Source organism: Dermochelys coriacea, chromosome 1, assembly GCF_009764565.3.
Source record: "Dermochelys coriacea isolate rDerCor1 chromosome 1, rDerCor1.pri.v4, whole genome shotgun sequence".
NCBI classification, from domain to species: Eukaryota; Metazoa; Chordata; order Testudines; family Dermochelyidae; genus Dermochelys; species Dermochelys coriacea.
This window is the reverse complement of record NC_050068.2, coordinates 340,407,454-340,429,507: the sequence shown is the minus strand read 5'-3', so window position 1 is coordinate 340,429,507 and position 22,054 is coordinate 340,407,454. Positions and strand designations below refer to the sequence as shown.

General features: G+C 41.0%; 1 protein-coding gene across 43 annotated transcripts in view; it reads left to right on the top strand.

Annotated features, from left to right (window-relative positions):
• CELF2 (CUGBP Elav-like family member 2) overlaps positions 1-22,054 on the top strand; it is a 549,658-nt gene that overhangs the window by 458,174 nt on the left and 69,430 nt on the right. For all 43 annotated transcript variants that reach the window (XM_043498695.1, XM_043498655.1, XM_043498679.1 and 40 more), the window contains 2 exons: positions 9,198-9,246; positions 18,515-18,649. In XM_043498695.1, the coding sequence (XP_043354630.1) occupies positions 9,198-9,246; positions 18,515-18,649 (184 nt within the window). The remainder of the gene's footprint in view (positions 1-9,197; positions 9,247-18,514; positions 18,650-22,054) is intronic.

Sequence of the window (22,054 nt, the reverse complement as noted above, 5' to 3'; positions counted from 1 at the left end):
GGAGGTGGGGGGTGTGAGGTTATAATTTTTAAAGAAGACAAAGTGTTATATGCTAATTTATAAAGGTGGCTGGCAGAACAGCAGGATGTGGGAGGTAAACTGTGGAAGGGATCATTAGAATACGAATTTCAGTTCAGGTCTGCAGATGATATGACCACACTACTCGTTTACATCAGGGGTCAGCTGAGTGAAATGATTGTTAGTTTAGCTTTAAACCAGGTGCTCGGGTACGTAGTATCTTTATCCAAAGTAGATTACAAGACGCTTAATAAAATATCAGGAATATTTACCAAAAGAAATGCAAGCTGTTGTTTGGGGAGACGTATGGTATTTACCATTCAATATATATCTCAATTTGATATGCATTTATTTTAAAGCGCAGCATTATTTTAAGTCGCTCAAGTTCATGTTCAATTTAACTTGAATATTAAAATATGAAATATACTGTGTTTTTCAAGTTTCAGAGTAGCAGCCGAGTTAGTCTGTATTCGCAAAAAGAAAAGGAGTACCGGTGGCACCTTAGAGACTAACAAATTTATTAGAGCATAAGCTTTCGTGAGCTACAGCTCACTTCATCGGATGCATTTGTGTTTTTCAAATGACTGACTTGGAAAACCTCCAAAAGTCATTGAATTTCAGCAGTGTCAATATTCTCGTATAAAAGAAACAACTTGTTGAAACGAGCTCTTGGCTTGTTCCTGTGTTCTGAATAGAACATAATGATGTTATGCATTGTGACAGGGACTATATTTGTTGTGCACTAACCCTAACCCTATTCACATATATGGATATGTTAAAGCTTTTCTTTGTTCGTATGGCATTAACATCTAGGAGCCCCAGTCATGGACCTGGAGACCTTTGTGCTAGGTGTTGTACAGACACAGAACAAAGAACGTGGCTTATGGACTTGTGAATGGAAGATATTTCTTATGAACGCATTACACATATTAATTGATTGAGCCTGACAACACACCAGTGTGGTAGCAACATATTAAACTCTTTTTTACAGATTGATAAACTGAGGAAAAAGCAACTTACCTAAACAAGCCAGTGCAGGGAATCAGAGTCCTTTCTCCAACCACTAAACGATGCTTCTCTAATCAGGGAAGCCCACTGAAGCCAAGAGGAGTCTTTCCACTGTCTTCAGTGGGCTTTGAAACAGACCTTTTTTAGTCATTGTTGGTTACCGCAGTTAATATAGAGAATATTCTACAGCTTACAAATTCATTATATATTCAGAGTGCTAATAATTCATTTTACATGAACACCCACTGCATTGAAGTCTGGTTTTACTGATAACATCTTGGGTGGATGTCAAATTTGTTTAGTAACTAATGTATACCTTCCCCTGAAGGTACATCTCGGTAGAGCCTGTTGCTCTTGAGTCATAACTACAATATTGGCAGCATATTGCCAAATGAATTTTGTGCAAACCAAGTGGTTCTACACAATTTTCTTAGATAGGAAAATTCCCCTAATCAGAAAGTCACTGTGGACTCAGACAATTGGTGACTGGCAAAGGCAAACAAAATATGGGTCACCAATGAAATGATGTGAAAATCTGACTGTTAGCTCTTCTGAGCGGGGACCATCCTTATGTATTTGGAAAGCTCCTAGCAAATAGCGGATGGTCCTACAAATAATATATAAAGAACAATGATCTGAAAAACTTATGCTCTCTTAAAACACTGGGCCTGATTAATTTCTTGCAGGGTTCTCTCTCTTGGGGAATGGTGGGGAGAATTTCCATGACTTTCACGTGCTGGAAAGGGCTATCATAAAAGGTAGAGGGTGCAGTTTCACTTTTCTTTGGACTACTAATCCAATTAACAGCACAGGTTAATTGGCTCAGTAGCTTGGAAAAAACTGAAATATATTCCCTATGCTATAATTAGGCAATTCACTTACACTTATATTTTCCCCTTCTCTTTCTGTTGCCTCCCCACATCTGTCACATTCTAAAATATTGTCCCTGTCTTCAGTACTCCCCATTCCACTTTTCCCAAGAGGCCTACATACCATAGTCCTCCCCTCAAAAAATGATTTAGATATACTTTTAGGACCTGGCTTCCCCCCTACACACACACACACACACACACCTTTATAAATAGAAAGACAGGGCCGGATTCTCAGCTGATGTAAATCACCACTAACTTTAGTAGAAGTACACTGATTTATCCCAACTAAGGATCTGACCTTGAAAGGACAGAAATCACAAGATGCCTGAAAACTGTCACTGTCTAATCCTGTTGCTTTTTGTTCCACCCCTTGCATGGTTAGGACATCGTTGATGTAGTTGAAGTTCTGCAGGGAAAAAAGTCTATATAACTAACAAGAATCCTGGGATTTTCTTCTTTTGGTCCCCATCCTGAGATTTTTTTTCAAGTCCCCTCTCTCATCTGTTTAGTTCTCTCCTCCCCTCTTGCTTTATTGACCCTCTGATCATCCTCTACTACCCCTGCTTTTTCCATTGTCCCTTTATTTCCCACCTCCCTTGTAGGCAGACTTGGTTAAAACAGGCTGTGTGGAGGTATCTGAACTCCTCTTCATCCCTGGAACTGCTTATATAGTGACTCTGGTAAACTCCTAGGGGAGTTCTCTGAAGCCTCTCCAGAACATTTGGCCTAATCGTCCAAAGAGTTACATCATATTTTCTTCAGAGGTGATCTGCAGAACAAGGAGATGTGAGGAGTGAGACAAGAGGGAGCACAGTAAAACGCAAACAGCAGTGGGGAATGGGGGACAGATGAGCCAAGAGGAGAAGAGGTAACAGGAGAGACCATGAAATGGGAAGAATAGGGTTAAGAGCTCCAGGGAAATGAGGGGTATTGGTGGGCTAGAGATTTTGAAAGGATTAAGGGCTGGGGAGTGAGCAATATTAAGAGCCACAGAGATAGAGGGTCACTCTCAGCATGCTCAGCTCTTCTAAGCCCCTTGCTTGGAGTCACACTGTGCTGAACTCTGAAGGAAACTCCTCCCTTCACCCAGAATTGTAGGGGCCCATGGGCGACCAAAGTGTTGAACTGGTTGAAGCCAAAGGATGATCAACAGGGACACATGGAACTGCTTGGTTTGTGGTTTTCTTTTGCATCAGAAACAACAAGGACAGGTTGGAAAGTGGGTGATCCCCATAATCAAGCATGGAAATTAAAGTACCTGATTGGGACTAAATAATCCCACATCATTTTTTATTTTTTTTTGTAATGAATCCTAAAATAGTGACTATTGGCCAAAATCTACTCATGGTACGGTATGTGCGTGGCACTTGAAGAAAGTGTTAAGCAACTGCTGCTAGTGTGGCAGTTACTGAATGCATACCAATGTCTGCTGAGAATTCTCTCCAATTCACCTTCCGCACTCTTTTTGACTACACCTGTTTTTTAATATTCTTTGAATAAATAAAACAAGCTGTAAGCTTATGTTGTTGTGCAATGTGAAAACACAATAATAATCACAGCTAATGACTCTTCTAAATGCTAAATTGTGCACACCTCCTTGTTTGGTATTTGTTTTGTATACAGAAGGTAACATACACGGAATAACTAGGACGCCAAGTTACAGATGGGGCTGTGGAATGGTATTTGACAGCCAATTAGAGTAGTCTGACAGAAATGATGACTTAATCACCACGACAGACTCCAAATTCCCAGATAGAATTCCACCCAGGTTAATCTAATTTCCTTGCAAAACTTTTGCCAGTAATAGACTCTTACCTTGCTTGTTTTTCCCCCTTACAGATGTCACATGGTTTTGACAAGAATGTAAATAGGTAGAGTTATTACTGTTGAAAAGATGACTTTGAGGCTTGAAAGCGAGACAGGATCTGTACCTTTGAGAGAGTTTTTTCCAGCACAGTTGTATTTACATATGGTTGTACCTGCTCAGAAAAAAAGAATGAAAAGCACCTAATTAGTCATCTTTAATTTATAGGCCATGACTTGGAGTCTGCTCCTGATCCCAGAAAAGCCAACAGTAAAATTCCTATCAACTTAAATTGGATTGCACATCTTGCAAGCAGTTGTTCCAATTCCCATGTGGACCCATGTTAGTATCCATTTGTCAGATTGGAGTCCTAGTTTTTATGCTACTTTGCACTGTGACCTTGTGTGGTTTAGTGGGTAGCGCACAGTATGGGGACTCAGGAGTCTTGGGCTCTATTTCTGGCTCTGCTGCTGGCACACCTTGGGCAAGTCACTTTACCTCTCTGCGCCTCAGTTTCCTCATCTGAAAAATAGGGGTAATAATGCTTGCTTCCTCTGTAAAGCACTACATAAGAGCTAGTTATTGTTGTTGTCTGTCTAGCATCATGCACATCAGTGGAGCTACAGAAAACCTTGACAATGCAGGATTGTTCATTATTACGGTATATTTCTCCAGTTTGGTTTCAGAGAGACATGGGGCTTCTACCAGATCTCTTGGGAGGCTGTTCTTCAGTCAACCTTGATGATAGAAAATACCAGTTGCTTCCTTTTACCATGGGGTCTGAAGTGCATTCAGGGTATTGTTGATGTGCAATTTTTTTTACCTGCATTACTTTGTTTCTTCCCTATTTATTACCTGCAAAATCATTCTCATAAATACTGAACTTTTATAAGCAATGCTTCCTTGAAGCCACAGAAAAGCGTCTCCACTGTTTTTAGTTATGAAAGCATGACATATTGAGAAATCACTCACCTGGAGATACATAAGTGTATGGCTTTCTGATGTATATCTAAAATAACTGCTTTCTGATAACACATGAAATCCTTCATTTCAGTAGATGACATGATTCTAGTGGGTGGCATCTAATTTGAAACAGGTTTATATTATCTGTAATCTTTTGGAGGACCTCAGAAAGCGCAGCTATTTTATTACTTTATAGCCTACAGTTATACAAGCAAGTTATAAAATGCTCCAATTATTTTCTCTCTTGCTCATTGTAGAGGGAAGGGAAAGTACCTATTTAGCCCTTGTCTCTGCCCCCTTTAATTTTCTTATTCATTGCACACCACTTCCAGATTCAATTCCCCCCACACACACACTTTTAAATATTTTATGGGTAGAGAGCTTATAATATGTATTGTCACGGTAGCTGTCTCTAGAGGTCAGCAATGAGTTTAATAATGAGATGCGAACCAGTGACTCTGTAAAACCCATTTCAAGTTATAAATGGCATGTTTTATTGAATCTAGTGTTAAAGGTTGCTAACTTATCAGTTGGTGATGGCTAGGGTTAAACAAGCTTCAACATGAGCCCGCTCATGTAAGGAAACAGTAACATTTTTTACCACCGTTTTCTTTCCAGATGCCCTGTTGCTGTGTTTTGTACCCACCTTACTGTGGATGTTCTGCAGGTTATTCTCACAGGGCCTGATTCTGATCTTATGCTAGTTGGCCCTAATGTAACTCGGTTGAGTACAATGGAGTTACTCCTGATTTACAGCTGGTGAGGAGAGAATTAGGCCCACAGTTTTGATTGAAAAATTCTGAAGTTCAGTGCGAACCACAGTCACAACTGAGTCATGCGTAGCACTGTGAATTTTTTTTGCAAAAAGGACAAACTAGTGGCTTAATAGCAAATCAGTGGTAATTATGCCATGATGAAAGTTACAAGGTGGGTGAGGTACTATCTTTTATTGGACAAGCTTCTGCTGGTAAAAGAGACAAGCTTTTGAGTCACACAGAGCTCTTCTCCAGACCGAATATCAACAAGCGCTACAGAAAAGGTTTTAGGGAAAAGGCTGTCTCAGAGAAGATTAATTTGCTAGAGTTAACCTACTCTACCAGACTAGAACTTATCTATTTTGTTTTATTTGTAACCATATCTGTTTCTATTCTCTTTGTTTAGTATCTCTGTTTTTTCATAAACTTATTCTTGGTTTTACTATAAGTTCTTCTCAATGTGTGAATACAAAAGTGTGACTTCTCAGCTCAGCTAGCAGGCTGGTGTGCATAACTCTGAGACTGTCTAGTAATGGGGCTGGATACTGGTGAACAACCCATTTCAAGGAGGTTCGGGAACTAGGGTGCATCAAGTGTTATCTGCAAGGCACAGTTAAAGCTGGCAGAGCTTTAGAGGAAATTGTGTGGTTGGCTAACAGACTGACAGGGAGCTGTCACTCAGAGCTTGTCTTCACTACCAGGGAGATCGACGCTGCTGCAATTGATGCAGCGGGTGTCAATTTAGCGGGTCTTAGACCCGCTAAATTGTCGGCAGAGCACTCTCCAGTGGACCCCGGTACTCCACGTCGCCGAGAAGAATAAGGTAAGTTGACCAGAGAACATCTCCCGTCAACTCAGCGCAGTGAAGACACTGCGGTAAGTCAACCTAAGCTACATCGACTCCAGGTACATTATTCACGTAGCTGGAGTAGTGTAACTTAGGTCGGCTTACCCCGGTAGTGAAGACAAGCCCTTAGTTTAGCTCCAGCAGGTCTCTCTGTTGCTAAGGCAGAGGGGTAAGAAGGCCACCCATAGTTCTGGGCTCCCTGAAAAACATTACTTTTGGTGATAAAGTGCCAAATGATTATGGCTTTTTGATGCTAACCACTACAAAGAACATTTTCCTTATAAGCTTGATCTGCAATTGACATCTATGTCTAACCTCTCTAGGATGAAAATAAAAAGATCCTTCACTTTAGAACCCTAAACTTGTAGAAATTACAGATGGAACCAGTTCTGGTCTAAATATATCTGCTTAGATGCTGTAGTATTAAGTGCTGTATAAATTCAGGACGATAGTTTGATTCCCCATCTAGTGTAATAGGTAGGTTGGGTTGGTTTTTCATGACTGCATGTTCTCCAGGGCTTTGTCAATCTGACATTACCCAAGCAATGCGAATTCTAGCACTTCCCTCATGTTCTCCATTAAAGACCTTAATGTCAGACAATATATCTGGAACAGTCAGCCTAAATTTTCCTTTGCTCATTGCTCCTAGTTACGCCCTCTTGCATCACCCTAGACAATTCCTTTAGCTCATTGATGACTTCATCTTTCAAATGCTTAGCAAAGAGGCAATGCAGATAATGGGCTTATTTAAGCAAGTTACACCACTTTTTTCTTGTTTGATTTTTTTCCCCTTGATGGGCGTGATGCATTTTCCCACATTCCCATGAACTTAAATTCCTCTGCAGTGCACATAGAAACATAGGACTGAAAGGGTCCTCACAATGTCATCTAGTCTACCCCTTTCACCCAACCCACCCCACATTGAGACAGGATTAAGTATACCTTGACCATCCCTGACAGATGTTTGTTAAACTTGTTCTTAAAAACTTCCAAGGGGTTTTCTCAACCTCCTCAGGTAACCTGTTCCAGGGCTTCACTATCCTTGTAGTTAGAAAATTTTTCCTAATATCTAACCTAAATCTCCCTTAATATTGCTGATGTCAAGATAACAATTAAACATCAGGTAAAGGAAACAGAGCATAATAGACATTTCCCTTCCCTAGATATTAGATGAAAATCAGAAAGATGGCAGACAGGCACTGGGCTGTTAGACTCCAGTTGGGAAATAAATGGATCAAAGAAAATAGGATTGTTAAAATAGAAGTATTTTACACATCCTGGTGACTACGTGCACCATATGGCTCTGTTTGTTCCTTAAGGCACTGTAGGGGATGAAACAGAAGAGGTTTTGCAAGCAGTGCAGGGAATGTATTGATTTGTGGGACTGAGGGACATTCTGAACTTTGAGCAGATTCTATGGAAGATTCACAATAATGTTCTCTACTTGCCAAGGAATCCAGCAAGTACAGCATTGAAAACTAAATACCACTACCAAAAACCACACATGCTAGTCATTTTCTCTTCCTCTCTGGCTCTAAGCACATTTGACATGATTGTGTAGTTCCCATCTTCTGCTTAATTGTTGATTTTCCAATTCCATATTTGGCATCTTTCTTAAATAAAGCTGGAATAGCAGTTGACGGTTTCAGGCAGCACAAGCCCTGTTGCGCTCATAGAGTTCAATAATAGTACAGACCGTTCAACATGCCTGTGTGAAATGTGGAGGAATTACTGAAGAAAGGTCTATGGCCCCAATCCTGCAATGAGCTCTGCGTCTTCACACCCCTGATCATGTGCAGAGCACCACTAAAGTCCGTAGATCTCTATGCGACCTCAGGTGTCTTTCCCAATAGAACAATTTTCAGGATCAGTGCCTAAGGCTTGAGAGCAGCAATAAGAAATGACCACTGAGATGCAATGGGAATTTGTACACCGAAATTGCTCTGGAAGCTCCTCAGATATATTCTCTTAATAGCTGTTATGTGCTTGTACCGTGCTAAGAAACGAGTACATGGTGGAGATTTGGGGGAAGGTGTAAAAAAACAAAAAGAAAAAGCTCCAGTTTGTAATGTGTTTTCAGATCAAAAGTCTTGTAAAAGTCTGCCAGGGGAGTGACTGGTGCAGTGCCCCATTCTGAAAGGCAAAGTCTGCCATTCCAAATGAGAGAATGTAGATTGCCCTTGTGTATAGCACATTGCGTTAATTGCTATATAAGGCTACACACGGGAGTTTGCCTATTGTTTAGAAACAGGTTGAAAAAGAAAAGTGCATTAGGAGGTTTGATGAGGCCAGGATTGTAGTCACATCCTAAGGGCAGCTTGGTGAATGAGTGATTAAAGTGTTTTGAAGAGAAGGCCTGTCACTAAGCAAGCAACACCTATGGGAATCACAAATCTTTTCCCCTTTGGTACTGGATGAGTTGTTATCATACACTTCTTAATCACAAACCAAAGTTCATTTGTTAAACCAAACAAATCAAGACGTGTAGTTGCTTCCTGACACTTGTTAGATTACTTTAGAATTTTGTCTTTGTTCTGCTAGTTGTTAACAAACTCAAGAAAGAAAAGTTATAAGCTGGTAAAACAGAAATCACGCATGCCATAAACCAGCGAGGGCTGTAACTTGAGAGGTCTTCTGAAACTAAATACAACAAATTAAAGTTTATATGAGTCCTATGGGCCCAATAAACTGGGGGGGGGGAGTTAAGCTTGCTGGTTATAAAATACTCCTTTAACATTTTACTTTCATTTAAAAGCCAATATTAAGGTATCATTTGAAATTTATATCTTTCTGACTTGACAGCCTGTTTAATATTGATCGTGTATCGTTTTAGCTCCCTGAGCAACAAAAGTCAGCAGTGCCAATAAAAGTAAAATGCTTGACTTTGTGACTGTCTAACCTGCTTTACTGTCTTTTCATTTATATTTTAGATGCATCATCCTATTCAGATGAAACCCGCAGATAGTGAAAAGTCCAATGGTAAGTGATTATCCTACTTAATGTGTGTGCATGTGTCTCTTTTCATTTAAAAAACAACTGCAAGATATGGCTTATGCTTTTCTCTTAATATAGCTAAAACCTTTTAAGGACGTGTCCCTATAGCTGAGAGGTCTGGAAAAATGTTGACCTGTTTTGAACTCCCAATTCAGTTTAAAGAAGGGAGGAAATGTTCTTCTTTTCCTTATACATTCTCTGTGTCATGGCTTTGTTTTGTTTGTCTCTTGTTGGTATCCTGCTACAGTAGTTGTGGAATTCCTTAGCAATCAGTAATACCTGATGCTGATAACAGTCTGAGATTAAAATAACATTGGAGTGGAAAGAGAAGTTCCCATATTCAGTAAAATATTTAAACGCTGTCTGAATTGGACTTAGGTTTCAGAGTAGCAGCCGTGTTAGTCTGTATTCACAAAAAGAAAAGGAGTACTTGTGGCACCTTAGAAACTAGCAAATTTATTTGAGCATAAGCTTTCATGAGCTACAGCTCACTTCATTGGATGCATCCCATGAAGGGAGCTGTAGCTCACGAAAGCTTATGCTCAAATAAATTTGCTAGTCTCTAAGGTGCCACAAGTACTCCTTTTCTTTTTTGTGAATTGGACTTACGTATATTCTTCAAGTTAAGCATGTGTCTAAACACTCTTCCTGAATAAGGATGCTTCTCTGACTCTAGGCTCAATTTAGAATCAAACTGGATGTTTTGCTCTTAATTATGAGACCCATATTGACGTTAGTTTTATGTAGGGTACTCTAGACCTCTCACAAATAAATATGATGACAATAATATCTATTCAAAATATAGCTTATTGACTTAAGGAATATATATGATGTGCAAAATATACAGTGTGCTAAATCTATAAAATACATCAGATCTGCATATTACAAGCATTAGACAATCTGATGGTAGGGCTGCCTGTGTGTGTTTTGTTTAAAAAAAAATCTATACATCTTTTCCCCATGGATTCATTCCTATAATTTACTAAAATATATGTTAAAGAAATCACCTTCCTTCCTCAACTGCAAGAGCTTCTTTTCCCCATAAGGCTGACTTAATCAAAGCCAGTGCCTTCCAACAGGCATCTCTGCACCTCATTAATTAGTAATCAGGGCAGAAGCCATGCACTTAGAGATCTACATATCTGCAAATGTAAATTATGATTGGGCTCTAAATCTCTCCGCAAGGTTCTGCTAATTGTACTATGTCCCATTTTTAGCCTTCTCCACAGACTAAAGTTAGAAGGAAATTAAAACTTTGTCCTGTGGCCCTTTCCACATTGAGGACAGCTTTAAAAACTGGCCAGGTTCACAGCAGAACTGGGCTGGCCCCTGAGTGAAGTGGAATGGGGAACTCACTCTTCCGTTGGAGAGGTGCTCACATAACCTAAATCAAAAAAGCCCGCACCACTAGCACAAAGTCGTCACCCGTGTTTGGATGCTCAGCAGAAAGGCCAAGTAGTCTGAGTATGCAGACTGGGTGAAATCCTAGCCCCACTGAAGTCACTGGGAGTTTTTCCACCGAATGCATCCAATGAAGTGAGCTGTAGCTCATGAAAGCTTATGCTCAAATAAATTTGTTAGTCTCTAAGGTGCCACAAGTACTCCTTTTCTTTTTTGCGAATACAGACTAACATGGCTGCTACTCTGAAAACTGGGAGTTTTGTCACTGACTTCACGGGGAACAGGATTCCACCCCAAGTATTTATCGTGCTGTCAATGGACAATTTTTTTCTCCTCTGCAAGCATACTGCACAACTCCCTATGAACTAATTAAGTCCAACGTAAGCTGTACATGGGCCTTTCTACATAGAGTAAATTTGATTCTAAAATCTCATGGACAAAATAGAAGTGCAATAGATAATTGACCAAAAATGAACTACCCCCTCATCCCTAGAGCTTGTCCTCCCAGAACAAGACTCAAGCACATTGGCAAAGCATTGTAGGGAATTTTGCAATGCCTGAATCGGTACCATGCATAAATGCCTTGCTCTCCAAGGCATTCTCCACCACCCTTCACCAGCACTAAATACAGCTAAGTTACTTTTTTTTCCTTCAAAATTCTCCTAGATTTTGGGAGAAGGCACAGAAGTCCCAACTGACCAAAGGAAAGTAAGCAGGTGGAATTGCCTCCTTTAAATTAATCTTCTGAAGAAAAGCAAAAGATGTCTAATTTTCATATGCACATTTAGAATATTGAGAACTCTTTGTTGTTTGAAGCTGGAGAGGAAACCTACTACTATGGTGATGAATGTAGTGTAGCACCTTAGAGATACAGGAAGTAGGATCAAAGCCAGAGAGTGGGAGGTGAGGTAGAGATTTGGCAACTAGGGGGAGCAGAGTGGTGCAATGCAGAGGAACAGCTGGTATCTGTTTTCCGGTTGCCACTGTGCCAGCAGCTGAAGAAGGGTGTGTGTCTGTGCCAATGGCACACTGGAAGGAAACATCAGCAGGGCACACAGTGTGAAAAGGGCTCTGGAGGAGGAGAGACAGGTCTGGGGAAGAGATAAAGAGCTAACCAAGGTGGGTTGGTCTTTGTGATGGGAGTTCTTGAAACCCTTTGATCTCTCACCATGGAAGCTGTGCATCAGAACTGAATGGTCCACTAGGTTTTATTGGTAACTAGAACTTCTAAAAGTTCAAAGAGCTTGAAGACTCCTGTTGATCAAAAGTTCCAAGTAGCTCATAGATAGATATGAGAGAACGAAAGCGAGCGCAAACTGCAGTTCTCTTAGGTGTACCCACTTCTGTGTAGGGCTGATGAGACCTGATGAAGCTTGATATGAGCTCTGATGTTCCCTTGGTAATTTTACAGGATTTCTAAGACTCGGTATTTGCTGAGTGACAATGTTGAAAATCCTTTTAAGCTGGATGATCTGGTTTGACACCAGTTTGCCCAGTTCTGGACTCAAACCCAAAATTTGTGTGAAGGCTTTGCAATGTTCTGTTTAGTGTCTTTTTTTTTAATTGCTCACTTCTGAATTCCAGGGCTTGGCTTGCAATGCCAAAATATCATGGGAAGAGAATTTCTGCCCCAATAGGAAGCAGAAAGCACAGTAACTCTCACATGAGCTTCTTGTGAGACTTCCAGATGCAAGAGGGTTTGGATGAGCATCCAGACTTGTGGGCAACTTGCATGAAGTGGCCTTGAACTGTGACCCTCTTGTGCTTTATGTGTCACTTAGGAGCCAATCCTCTGCTTACTTATCCTCATATCAACCTCCAGAAGCCAAACTTGAGTCAGGGACCTCTATAGGAGTGATGTGGTACAGACATCTCCCGCACATGCCTGGTTATGGAATAGCAGTGGAGCAGCACCTCACCACTTCTACAGTTTCAGGGCATTCTCAGCCTTTGTGTCTGCCTAATCAGGGTGGAATGGCTGGTGAATATGGGTAGCAGCCTCCAGACTTACACTCCATCCCTCTGTATGAAGGGTGAAGGTGGGACTCTGCAGAGCATGACAGTACGCTGGCCTTCAGGTCCTGTCTCCTCCTATGAAGAAGCAGCAAAATGTAATCCTTTTTATGGTACTCAGGGCTTTCTGCAGCTAGTGCAAATGGAGCAGCATCCTTAGTGCTAATGAATTTATTTCACTGGAGGATACTTAAAATAATTAGCCGATAAACTTACCTTCCCTAAAAGTTCTTCCTTCTGAAAGATGAAATATACAGTATATGGTGCTCATGAATTCATAGAGTTTGAGGCCAGAAGAGAGCATTGTATCTTCTAGTCTGTCTTCCTGTACATCACTCAGTACTGAGCCCAAGAACTCGTGCCTGGCTAAAAGAAAAGGAGTACTTGTGGCACCTTAGAGACTAACAAATGTATTAGAGCGTAAGCTTTCGTGAGCTACAGCTCACTTCATCGGATGCCACAAGTACTCCTTTTCTTTTTGCGAATACAGACTAACACGGCTGCTACTCTGAAACCTGCCTGGCTAAAGTATCTCTTCCAGAAAGGTGCGTAGTCTTGATTTGAAGATTTTAAGAGATGGAGAATCCATTGTTTCCCTTGGTAGTTTGTTCCAGTACCAGTCACCCTCTTTTTTAAATATTTAGGTACTGGGCTCTAATCCAGAAAACATTCAAACTCTTGCTTGAGCTTAAGTAGTCAATGGGACTTATTAACATGCTTGAAGTTAAGCACATGCTTAAATGCTTTGGTGGCTGCCTCTACCTTCCATTAACATTAATGATGGACCTCAGGGCAGATATCCGGAGGACAGTATACACCCGTTTTTATAAAATGCGAACACTTCGGGAAACCAAGAAAAATTCTCCATTGCAATATCCTGGACTTACTTTCTGATTCACTGAAAGGGTGAAGAAATGGTTTTGAAATCCTAAGTGGAGAAACTTGCAGATTTGGAAGCAGTAATTAAATGCCATATGTCAGCACTAACACATAGAAAAGTTGTTAATTAATTTAGGCAGTTCCAGATCCAGGTGTGACTTTGACAGATTGTACACTAGGGTTTTTCGCCAGCTTTACAAATAAGGATAAAAAATCTTTTTTCCTCCACTCTGGGGGGAAAAAAACATTTGTACTTAAATAATTAACCATTACTTGATTGGCTTAAAAGCAAGGACAACTTATTCTGCGAAGGAAATAGTGTTCTTGATATATTTAAATATGTTAGCTTCAGTCACTTAAGAGTACACTGCCATGTATTTTCACAATAGAATTTTAGCTTCAGGGAAGAAAAAGAAAAGTTTAGCAAACCTTAATAGCATTTTTTCATTACTTAATTGTTGTTTAAACATTCTCCTGCAGTGCTGTGATCTCAAACACAGCCCCTTGGTTTTAACATATGAGAATCCATAACTGAAATGATGGACTGGGAACAAAGAAGTGAAAAAAGATTAGTCAGTTTTCACTGTCCAAACAAACCATAAGTGAAATGTAAAAATCAGACATGAAGGTCTTTCTACTGCAATGCAGTGACTTCAGTGGGACTCGTCACAGGGTCCACCCATGCAGACACAGCTTCAGGATTGGGTCCAGTAGACATTTACAGGATACACTCTAGCTGCTTTGTCCTGCTCTGGCAATGCAAAGCAAACATACGTTTGTTAACTGTCAGGTTATATCAGGTTGCATCTGCTTTACATTGCCAAAATAGTGCAAAGCAGCAGGACAGCAGTATTGAGTACAAAATCCACCAATCAGAACCAACTCCTCCTCCCCCCCCCCAAAAAAAGAGATTTAAATAAATAAATCATCCTTTTTGGTCTGTCTTCTGAATTTTGAACTGCTTCTGTCTACCCCAGATGTGTGTGGGTGGCAATTACAGGGCGAAAATAAGACCTGAGAAACAGGAGGCAGTGTTCTCTAGTGGGTAGGGCATTAGACTGGGCCTCAGGAGACTGATTTGCTGGCTGACCTTGGGCAAATCACGTCCCCCCTCAGTTTCCCCATTCATAAAATGGGGATAATGATGCTGACCTCCTTTGTACAGTGCTTTGAGATTCCAACCTCTCCCTACCCCCCGGCCAGGCTCCAACAGCTGGCCCTTGTTTCTAACCTGCATGGGATGGGCTTTTCTCTGGGGTCTTATCTCTATTAACTCTGCACTTTTCTGCACTATGGTGGGAGGTGAGGCCACTGCTTCCAAGATCGGAGGAAGGAGGCCTGCTTCTGTGGTCAGTGCCACAAGTAGGCATTTTAGCACCTGGGGTGAGCAAGCATATTTGAACCCTCTACTGTTTTTTTTTTTTAGTTACTTCTCCACTCCCAGGACTTTACACCCTGGGCGACTGCCTCGCTTGCCCCACCCCCAGCCCCCAATTAAGGTCTTGCCCGCTGTGCGTGCCATTTCTGGGGCTCCGCTCAACTCTGAGCACACTGGTCACCACATACTGCAAGCTGCTGCGTGGCCTGTAACACATGTGGCACAGCAACCTCTAATGGTTAAAGTAAGGTGACCAGGTGCCTGGTTTTCGACTGGAACACCCAGTCGAAAAGGGACCCTGGCAGCTCTGGTCAGCACCATTAAAAGCCCAGTCAGTGATACTGTGGCATTAAGGCGGACTAGTCCCTACCTGTCCTGGGGCACCACGCTGCACCCCAGAAATAGCCAGCAGATCTGGTTCCTAGGCGTGGGGACCACCGGGCTCCATGCGCTGCCCCCGCCTCAAGCACTGGCTCCGCGCTCCCATTGGCCGGGAACAGGCCAATGGGAGCTGGGGGGGCAGTACCTGCGGGCGAGAGCAGCGCGTACCATGTAGCCTCCTGTCCCCGGCCCCCCACCTAGAAACCGGACCTGCTGGCCACTTCTGGGGCGCAGCATGGACCCAGGACAGGCAGGCAGACTGCCTTAGCATCGCTGACTGGGAGCTGTCTGAGGTAAGCCCTGCCCCAACCCCTTACCCCAGCCCTGAGCCCCCCCACAACCTAGAGCCCCCTCCTGCACCCAGATCCCTCATCCCCTGCCCCACCCCAGCCCCTGATCCGGCGGGTAGTGCAGACATGGCCTAAGAACCCAGGAATTTGTGGCTTCCATCCTGTGCTGATAAGAATAGATCATGTCTTTCTCTGCATGAAAGTATATGATATTGTTTTAAATTGATATCATGCCTTACAACAGAGGTAAGGCACCTATGTAGGTTTTATCTTGGTTTTATCTTTACCTTTAAACATTCTATATGGTTAGGCATTTAGTCAAGATAAAATTACAAATTTCTTAAAGTTTACCACTGATCAGCAGTACCAAACAGCATTGGATGTGAGGCACGTCATCCTACCGATATGTCGTCTGTACACTGAGCATTTTCCTTGAAATGTGCATTTTGAAGATGTACAGTACACAGGAGCTGGGTGTTTAATTTACTATAAAATCACCCTCCAGCTGAAAACCTTCAAAATCATTTTAGTTAAATGGCATATTTATAGATTTACTAGTGAGAGTGAAGGATGCCAGTGGGGAGTTTGTCATCTGCTAGTATTTGGAAAATTAAAAAACATCTTAGCATTTGACTTTGGGGGAGGGGAAGTTAAATGGCGGTTTGGCAGAGCAGCATCTTCCACTTTTAGCTGGAGGAAGGGATCCCCTGCATCCGTTAAGGTTCCTTATTTTTTTACCTTCCACTTGAAGATAAAAAGTCTTCACCCTTCCCTGTAAACAGGAGCAGATGGGACACCTTTTGGGGCAAGAGTGCAGTTGCTTAATTGGCTGAGGCAATGTCGTTTGTAGGATTGAGCATGGAGCTGGGAGCTAGGGACTCTTGAGTTCTGATCCCTGCTCTACTGCTCAATCACCATGTGGCCCTAGACAGGCCACGTGACTTCTCTGTGTCTCAGTTTCAGCATCTGTAAAACGGGTGTTAATAGTACAAATACCTATAAAAAAATATGGGTCACACTTTGTGTTATGGTTCTGTTTACAAAGGATGAACAAATGATTAATAGATGTAATAAAGAGTAAAACGATCGAGCCCAGTAGGGTACGTAGCTTGCTTATAACCCTGGGTCACAACATCATCTGCTGATGTGCTTATATGCATCTATAACCCATACTTCTCAAGTTGTAACATCTTTATATCATCTATTAATCATTTAGAAACCTTTTATAAACCATATGTAAATGGGACCTTAATATCAAGTGTGAATGAAAGTGCTGAGACTGGACATATCTCTGCTGAGCAAAGCATTCCCTTTTCCTGGGCATTAAATTCACGCCTGTTTCCTGCACAGCAAGAGGCTGGACGCTAAGAATCAGTCCAGATGGCAGTGCATCGCCCTATCATAGACCCAACCTACATCTAAATTCTCTTTTTAAAAAAAAAAAATGCATTTCCATTAGCTTTTGGGGTTCTGGAAAATGCATTTTCCCTATGCTTGCTTGTGTAAAATAGCAGAATGCCTTTCTTAACCATTAAGTAAAGAAATACTACCCAGTAAAAAAAAAAAAATTACTCCAAATACCCCCTTCTGTCTTCAATAAACATTAGCCTCTGTTTTTCATGCTGAAATTATGTTAAGGGTACTAAAAGTGTCAATACCAATAAAATCCCATGAAAATGTATAGGTTTCTTCCTTCTCAGCTGCAATTTATTCCATTTGACAAACGCATGCTAATACATGCAGGGTGGGTTGGGGTGCAAAGGAAGATTCATTTTTCATAAGCACAGAAATGAAAATATTTCATTAGAAAAATAATTTGCACAATAGAAATAAATAAGTGCACCACAGATACTCTGGAGTAAAGCTTTCCGTCTGTCTTTGCTTCCCGCAAAATTCTGGCAGTCTGCTCATTAACAGTGAATTGGATTTGCATGCCATTTCAATAGCAGAAGAAAGGAGCATATAATAACCCCTTAGATATTTTTTTTTAATATAGGGGAGATAGTGAGTTAGAATTAAGTCTTCCAGATCGGAGCTGGGTTATTGCAGTTTATTCTATCTTTGACACCAGCCTGTGGCTTGAGCTTTTGTTAAACTTCAGAGCCAGCATACACACCCAGCTAGAGCGACCTACTTTATGCTGGCCGTGTGGACGAGATAGAAAGGAGATAATCTACCGATATCTTTGGCAAAGTTCCTGTTGTATTTCCTGCAAACGCAATATCATTACCAATCAAATGATTTGGCTTTTGGAAAGTAATATGCACTCCCCTTGTTGAAGTGCTGCCCCTGGAACATACATTGTGTCCATTTGAAGAGAGACTACTGTGTCATCGTTGGAAAAGAGAGAGGAAAATTTAATGCATTATTCTTTTCATTGCAGTCACTACAAACCTGCTTCTGAGTGCCATGCATTACAGCTGCTTGAAATTGAAAGCTAGGATCCTTTTCATATAAGAATGTTTCTGCAGAGTATTTTTCATTATCTCATTTTGTTATGTGCACTCCCCACCATCACCACCACCCATTGCCTGTTTTGCTTCCTTTCATACATTTCGGAGCTGGGGTGGGGGGAGAGGGAACATATTCAAATTAGAATCTATGCAAAAATATCTTGAGTCTCTGACACAGGATGCTTCTTTCTCTTAGAAATCATGATGGGGAGGGGGATGAAAAATGTCTTATTCATGCAAGTAATATGACAATAGCACCCACAAAAAGAGAGAGAGAGAGAGAGATTCAGGGAGGAAGAGGGGGAAGGGTGTTAAGTATAAAGTGTTTGCCTTAGGACTTGTCTTCAGTTGCAGAGCCAGACTCACATGACTGGAACTTGGTTTGATGTGGTAATGAAGCATTGATCACAGGGAAAAGATGAAATGGCCTTTGCTCATTCATTATTTTTATCTTCTAGCTGTGGAAGACAGAAAATTGTTCATAGGAATGGTTTCGAAGAAGTGTAATGAGAATGATATCAGGGTGATGTTTTCTCCATTCGGCCAGATAGAAGAATGCCGAATTCTTCGGGGACCTGACGGGCTGAGCCGAGGTGAGTGTGCAGTCTATAAAGTCTCTTTCCTTAAGTGCTAATTGGAGCTATATGTCACAGTGAGGGTAGATGTAGCCACTGTCTGCAGCGAGAGGTTACACTGTAATATGTCCCACGTGACGGAGTTACCCACATGAATTTTTCACAGTGACTAAAATTATCACCTTTTATTTCAAATGTCAGAAAGGTCTCAGTGCCAACATATTAACTTGTGTGATCACGCTGTTTGTCAGATTGAAAGGGTACCATTGAACCCTGACATCTCCTATTTTCCCTACCACAAAATCAAAGAGACACACACACACGCACATTTGTATTTTGTACCAGGGAAAACAAATGACTGTTTTATGGCATCTGGGACCATGCAAACTGGTCCATGCTATAGTATCCCTCTTCTCCCGCATTCTTTGTAACCATATGTAAAACGTGGCTTTGTATTGCCTCTGGAATAAAGGGGCAACTCCTAGAGTTTTGCCCAGACAGAACTCATAAAGGGAGCTTTCATAGCTCAAGTCCCTAGGTCCAATTAGAGCCACCGCAGGTGTGCCAAACTGCAGTGCATAGTGCAGTCATATGAAAGACCTGAATTCTGGACCCCATGCCAGACTCTTACTTTATTGTGTTGGAAATTAAGCGCAATGCAGACTTTGTTACTGATCGCCCCCCTCCTCCACCCATTTAGATGTGCAGAATATAGCATTTTGTACCTGGAAAAGGCTCTTGAAAATATATAATAAAAAGAAAAGCAGAACTATATCAATGACCCCTGATGCATATTAAGCCTTTTGTATTGTATTGTTGTATTGACCTGGAATTACTCAGACAGAACAATCCTTCCCACCAGCTAATGACATATGAAATTGAATTGGGAAGAGGATCAGGGCAAGCTTATTGGCCTTTGGGGAACAGTGCCATGATATCAGCTACCACAGCTTAAAGGCACAGGGAGTAAAAACTACTCTAAAATGTGGGGTTGTAAATTTCATTAAGGAGAAGCAAAACTCAATCATTCTGTTTTGGATATTTTTCCCCCTCTAAACATGAAAAAGTACATAGGAATCACAGTTTATGCATTTTATTACATTTTCAAAACACAGAAAAATGTAGAGAAGATTGTGTGTTTTTTTAACTTCTGAAGCATATTGTTTCTTTTAGACTCTGGTTTCTATAATATGTGTAGCCACTTGTGGTTTTTAAAAAATTATTCTGTGCAGCTGTTTGTCCACAACGGATATAAAGTCCAGCAGAATAGGTTGGGAACTGGGTGTTGGTAGGTCGTCTGTGAAGGTGGAAAGCAGGGGCCATAGCATTTCCATGTAAATAAGGACAAAAAAAAATCACTCACTGAAAAAAATGCTCTGTCAATTAATGGGAAACCATATGTTCTGTTTGTGAGCATTGTACCGAGGTAAATCAGGGCCTACAATTATACAGACTTAGACTCTGATCCCACAGCTGCTTGACCTTCAACAAGTTGCATGATCCTGGCTCAGGAGTCTAACTTTAGATAGTCTTTTTATTTATTTTTTAAATCTTGGCCATAGGAAAGTAAACTTGCAGTAGGGAGTTGCTGGATAACTATTTAAATATTTAGACTAGATTATAAACTAGAGAATCAAGTCTTTGAGTCTTACAAGAGTTATTTGACTCCTCTGCAGAATTCCAAGTATTCCCCAAGTTTTGTTCAATAGAGGTTTTCCATCATAATCCCAGATCACGAGAGCCTACAGGAAAGAATAGGATGGGGGTATTTGTATTCCTCAATAGGTGGCAATTGCTATCGCCAGTTACAAATTGATTGAGTATTGCAGTGTAGCCCATTGAGCAGATGTTGTGGTAGTTTAAGGTTAATGTGCAAGGCTTTCACCTCTGGAGACAGAAGAGCATGTTCCAGGTACGTCACACTCAGACAGGTATTGGAATGTATTGGCTTAGCAGAGCTATAGCCTCTCTAATATTCAAGTTTATTCTGACAGTCACACAATAATATGATACCAGGCTCTTTTGTTTCCTGCCTGTTAAACTTGAATTGCTTTCTACACCCATGCTACAGCCCAGTTTCCAGGCAGATGTTTGTCAACTTCACAAAACCACCAGACCAAGAGAGAAAATCAAGCACTGGGAAAGTGCCGAACGTTGAAGAGCTGAACTGAAGTACTGCAGAAGAGCTTTGGGTGGGAGGACTCTTGCGTGGCATGGAACCGAAATCGGGTTCTTTAAAAATAGAAGGAAAATTAATACAATTAAATCCTGCAACAAATTCCAACATTTAAATGGATTCTCATTCATTTTACTATTTCCAGTATGTTAAATTCCCAATTGCCACATGCCATCTTTCTTCTCATGTGTAAGAGCCCACAGCTCAACCATGCTTCCAAATGGGAAGTCCCTATAAAGAAAGGAAGGATGAATGAAGAAGAGTCACATTCTTGTGGGACTGCTGTCATCTCAGCACATGGGTATTTGGGAGTGACAGTCCTCACAGTCCAGCAAAATGAAAATACAATCCCTTAGGCTCTGCTTGACTATTTCATCTTCTTCTCAATCAGTGTGCCTTAAAAATTAGCATATTATGATACCTCAGAAATAAAGAGCATGAAAAACACATTTACTGGTATTTATACAAACTTTGGAGCAATGTAAAATGTGTTAGGAAAGGAATCTTTAGTATTAACAGATGTGAATTCTCAGTTCCAAAGGACAGCTACTGGCTAGAGTGCTAGGCAGAACAATTCAGTTTTATGCTGTTATTTTTCTCTAAGTAAGAAATGAAAGCTTTCAGTCAGCTTTTAGAACCTGCTCACAGTAGAGTAGCAACACTTTTGTTTCTAGTATAGCAATTTTAGACTATAACGTTGTAGGATAGGCCTAGCATCATAGTCTACTCACAGTTTGAACAGGAAAAAGAATCCCTGTCTACAATGGTAAAGGAAAATATAACACTCTGTGATGAGTGTGATATAAGTGCTTAGATAAGGAGACAGAGAGATTGAACTGGTTGTTGCTAGTGTAGTTTCAAGCCAAGAGTAGATACGGTTCTAATAAATTCACATCCATTCTGCCACTGTAGATAAAGGTCCATCCTCATTTCCACTCCAAATCTGTATTACCAGCTGTTTGAAACTTGTGTAAAAGTAGCCTAAAGAGATCATACAAAGTCTCAGTGATGGAGCAATATATTTTAAATGCCCTTTCTAGTGTCTCCATTTAATCACTTTATTCCCACTGATGTTTGCTCCTGCAGCTGAAAAATGGTTTTGTTTTTTTCATCTGTACCTGGTTTGGTTGCAATCTAGGTACAGTGAGTAGATAGTAACCAAAAGTCATTACCATCTGATGGCTGTTTTACAGCCCCTGTGAAGTTAGTGGGTTGATATGGAGCAGATCCCAGTTGGTAGATGTCTG